Source organism: Antrostomus carolinensis, unplaced genomic scaffold, assembly GCF_000700745.2.
Source record: "Antrostomus carolinensis isolate BGI_N321 unplaced genomic scaffold, ASM70074v2 scaffold708, whole genome shotgun sequence".
Classification (NCBI taxonomy): Eukaryota; Metazoa; Chordata; class Aves; order Caprimulgiformes; family Caprimulgidae; genus Antrostomus; species Antrostomus carolinensis.
Window position 1 is genome coordinate 30,960 of NW_010330675.1, and position 5,029 is coordinate 35,988.

Below are 5,029 nucleotides of genomic sequence, written 5' to 3' on the forward strand. Positions count from 1 at the left end.
TTTTCATTATGAAATGAGAATGAAAAATAACATATCAACAAAAAACCCTCTCTCAGTCCAGACAAGCTTTGCTGTAGTTCAGTGCTCAGCCCCAGGGCAGGAATGAGGAAAGACTCCACGCAGGTCAAAAGCTCTGCTGAAGTCAAACAATTCTGCCTGTTGGCCCTTCGTCAACACAAGATTCCTCAAACAGCCATGGAATGAAGTCTTGCTTGTGAGACAGTTTTGCTTCACATCAACTGAAAAACAAATGTGAAATATGTAGAATGTATTTCCAGTGAACTGAAACAATACAAAGATTCAGGTTACTACTCAACTGCTTCCACTCCCTCCCAAATGAGATATAAAACCAACACCTGGGGAACATCAAGTTCCATTCATGTTTGGATGATCTGGGACATCCCACCATGGACAGTCACTGCTGCCTTCAAGCATAAGCCATGCACTGGGATAACCTGTGCAGAGTTTGCAGAAATAATCTGTCCCAGGGGACAATAGGAGATGAGAGGCTAAAAGAGAGGAGAAAGCCTCTTTCAAGTATAGTTGTCTTCCAAGTTAAAACTGAAACTGGCAGAATATGAAGCAATAGCTGAGCTGTACACAGTCATGAACTCCACTAGCAAACCAAAACATGAGGTTGGTAGAGGGTCCAACTCTTTTTTTTTGTACAACCTGTGAAGCAATTCATTCCACTTCTGCAGTACTCAACTAAACTGAAGATTTTCTCTCTTCTCTGCGAACCCTAATCTTTACAGATTGAGCACTGAAAGAACAATTAGTATCACAAGACTCTATTTAAAAAAGAAAAAAAAGATGTTCACAAGGTGCTGACAAGGCCAGCTTTGGTATTTGAATAAGACCAAGTATTAATCAAGATCTGGTTAGGCTGCATTAATTCATTTTTCATAAAGCACCAGAACCTTGTCCAACAGAAGGCTCTATAACATCTCAAGCAATTATCACTAAAGCTTTCCAAATATTTAAAAGCTGAGTCTGCCCTTCAGACCTCATTACTCTGTTTTCACACAAATGGAAATATCTGAACTGATAAACTCTAACAGCTGTTTCAGAGACAAATGTATATGGGCATTTTATGCTGTTTAAAAGCATAAGATAATAAAAACTATACAAAGCCTACTCACTCTCAAGTACTGGTGTGTTCATTAAAAAGTATGCCTGCAAAAAGGCCAAATCCATGATGTCAGAAATATCATTCTTTTAATTAATATTGTCTTGGCTCAAATTATTAACTAATGACTTGCACAACTTAATTGAACAGTAATTCAATTATATATTTTTTGTGTTACTATCTTTTTATAATATCATCTTAGTGTGACTGACAGTTACTTCAGAAGGGAATTTGCACAGAACAAGGGAAATATATGTTCATCTGCAGCAGCTTGACTTCTGCCTGCACAGCCCCTGACACAAACCATTAGCAAATATAAAGCAGAGAAGAGCACTATAGAAACTTTACTTAGACGAATGTAAAGAAAAGCCTTGACATGAATTTGACTACAAGAGAACCACAGCTCGACAACACAGGCAAGGATGTTGTGAAGTCTGAGAGAGACTGTGAAAGACAAACCAGGTGGAGGAAATCCTTCTCAGAAACTAAGGAGCAGGTTTGTGTAGGAAAGTGGTAAGAGTTCCGTTGATCTTGCCAACATACTCAACAGCTAAATGTAGTCCTCCACAAACACAGCATACAAAAATATCAATATGCTGTGATTTCAGCAACAATGTGGAAAATGGTAACTATGATTTATAACTCAGTCATGAACTTCACGAATCAGATAGAATGAGGGAAAGATGAAGGAATGGAGAGAGCGCATGTGTTGAGAGTCATGAGGGAGGGCACGAGAGCAGGAGAGAAAGAAGGGAAGAGAAATATTGTACCTACCAGGATAGCCTCCAACATAAATGGGATTGTTAGTATCTGCAGATGTTGATTGGATGTAGGGATTATTAGTTTGAACCAAATTCCCATCAATTATCAGCGAAATGTGATGTTTGCTTTTGTTTGCTTGAAGCTTGTGCCATTTTCCATCACACAAACTATTTGTGCCTCTTGGTTCATATGTAGTTGTTATTCTGCCAGCTCCATTGTTGACATGGAATAAAACCTGTATAAACAGCCAGATGCCAATAAAGATATAAGGTAAGAATACATGAACTAATTTGCCTAGATAAAAGCACAATCATTCTGGTGCAGACATTTGTTTTAATAAATGGCGATCATGCAAAGCTAATGTTTACTTTGATGGATAGAGTGTGTTCTTATTGAAGTATCTTTAAAACCTAAAAGACTTGGATCTATCCATGCAATGGTCTGTTGAGTTAGCCTGGTATACTTCACTTGGGATTTCAATGTTTCTTACAAATACAAATCAAGTCATTTTCTCACAGAAGCTGTGATTTTAGAAATGAAAGAAGATCCACTGTATCTAACTGAAGAGAAAGAGAATGGATTGAAAGCACTTGTCATTGCCAATACATGTATTGATTTACTTTATATATTTATTTTTCAAAGCAGTAGACACTTCCTCAACACCACCATTAATCCTGTGGTGAGGATTAATATGTAGATATTAACTGAGAATGTATGTCCCACAGAAACAGAGATATTTAACACTCTCTCTCTAGGAAGTTTTGAATTAAAAATGAGCTATTTCAGAGAAAAGGAAATACTTAAGAGCAATCAAGTATACATTTTTTATACAGGAGATGAGTGGAAAATGATGTATTGATTGTTGAAAGGTTTATGGAGCATAATGGCCAGTATAAGTAGAGAGTGAGTTAACTGCTCATGAATATTGAAGAAGAGATAACAAAACAGGATGCTTTGCACATTCAATAATATGTTTATAAAGGACAAGTGTAGCTCTACGGCAGAAAAATATTAAGCTACAAAAAAGGTATATATTTGGTCTAACATACCAGCTATGTAGTACAGGAGGTCACAGTGGCTACAAACCAACGTAAATTACACTAATTAAAAAGGCAAAAAGTTCTAGTGACTTCTGCTAGTCTCATATTTCATCAAGTGATGATGATGAGAAACCTTGAGACTGAAAATCTGTCCCATACTAAATCTGTTGGGATTTGGTTAGGACATTTTGGTTCCACCACATTTCACTGGTGTCTAGTTCGTGCTACCGAACAGTTCCAGCCTCCCTGTTTTAAGCAAGCCTTGTGAAATGAGTGTGCCCGCACAGGGCAGCCTACCTTGCCATTTACAATCTCCAGTCCAATAGCATCAACCTTAGCACTGCTGATGCCGAGGAGAACGCCATGCACCGCTGTTGTACGAAACTCCAGTGTGATGTTCACATCAGACCGGACTTTGTAACCTTCTCTGGCTGAAAAGTAGTTATAAGTTATAAGTTCTAACAAAAGACTTGTAACCCACAGTATGAAGCAGAATACATACACTGTAATTAAAAGGCCTAAAAAGCCTGTGAGTTACTCTGAGGGGATGTGACCTTGCAGAATTTCTGGAAAGTAAGTTTTCCAAAGTCTTAATTCACATTTTATACTGGAAAAAATAAATTCCCAAATATGTTTTATTTTATTAATTTAGATTTAGAACATTCTAGCTTATTTGTAAGAAACAGCAAAAAGCAAAAATGTAATCCTTCACATTACTTCACAAGTCCCCTACATCTTTTGTCTCCATATCCTTTAACAGAACTTAACATGAACATAGATATTCTTAGTTGAAGAAAGAGATAGTTATTGTCTTTCCCAGTGCTAGAATCATTAGCTTTTTCATTTGTGGAAGATAGCCCTTTGCAGAAATTGCCACTTTTGGATATATGGAGTAAAGGGACTCAGTTAGAACTATATATGCAGGGCACATACGCTTTGTGTGAGGAGTCAGTTAATTACACGGAGTTCCAGCAAGACCTAAAAAAAGTATGTTTTCATTAACATTAATTTAGTAAGGTACTGCTTTCATTTAATGACTTACCGAGAGCAGCAAAGCCACTCCCATCAAAAAAAGTACCGTCCTGCACTGTTACATAGCATTTATTCACAGCAAAGATGGAGACAGGGCTCTCGTTGTCCAGTTGTTTGCTATTAATTGTCATGTTACCAATGCAGGCAGGAATACTGTGAGTCACCTAAGCACATTGAAATATAAAAGTTAATGTGTAATACAAACTGCTGCAGAGCTCACTTAGTGATTCACCTCATGTTACTGTAAATAAAAATTTCTCTGAACAAAACACAGCAGGATCTAAAATATTTATGTAACTACATCTCTATTATTACTTATATAAGGTTACAAATGTACATAATGTCTTAGAGTTAAAATAATTATTGTTTAGAAACACAGGATATACTCTCTTTAATACACAGAATCGTATTTGCTTGAATGTGAGCAGGAATACGCCCCACAGTTAAAGACATTCCAAACATGCTTCAGCAAACTAACAAGAAAATCAAGATTTTGTACAGCATTTTGCAAGTACAGATCACCAGTTATCCAGCAAAAAGTCTCATTAGAATTTCTCATTATTACTATTTTCAGCAATTACAGATTCACAGTATTAAAATATTTCTTAGCCCCATTGTCCAATTAAAGAGCAAAGGTGAAGAAAATATGCCCAGGAATTGAGAAACATCGTTATCATCACCAGAATCCTCCCTGAAATAATGGGCTGCACAAGGAGGAAAGCGATAAAAACCCACCCTCTAAAAGCATGTGTAAAAAGTATGTCTAAATCTCAGACAGCTAAACCCAGCCTTTCAGAGATATTTAAGGCACCTAATTCCTATTTGAATGTTACCGGATTTAGGTACCAAAATGTCCAAGATTCTAGGTCATATTTTTATCTTATACTATCAAACACAGCAATTTATATTCTTTATCTATTTTTAACAGCAAGATTGATAGAAGAACAAAATCTATTACAGGTTATTATTAAAACACAAGGATTCAAGCTCTAGCTAGAGTCGCTAAGCCACAGAAAGATTTATCTAGTAAAGGGTCATTACTTTCTTTGTTGTTTCTTTCTCTAAG

The 5,029-nt window shown here is 36.5% G+C and overlaps 1 protein-coding gene across 1 annotated transcript in view; it reads right to left on the reverse strand.

Annotated features, from left to right (window-relative positions):
* LAMA1 (laminin subunit alpha 1) overlaps positions 1-5,029 on the reverse strand; it is an 87,711-nt gene continuing 82,682 nt past the window's right edge. The window contains exons 59-62 of the mRNA XM_029086207.1: positions 3,974-4,127; positions 3,229-3,362; positions 1,904-2,126; positions 1-239 (exon numbers count right to left, since the gene is read on the reverse strand). Coding sequence (XP_028942040.1) covers positions 79-239; positions 1,904-2,126; positions 3,229-3,362; positions 3,974-4,127 — 672 coding nt within the window. The 3' untranslated portion in view covers positions 1-78. The remainder of the gene's footprint in view (positions 240-1,903; positions 2,127-3,228; positions 3,363-3,973; positions 4,128-5,029) is intronic.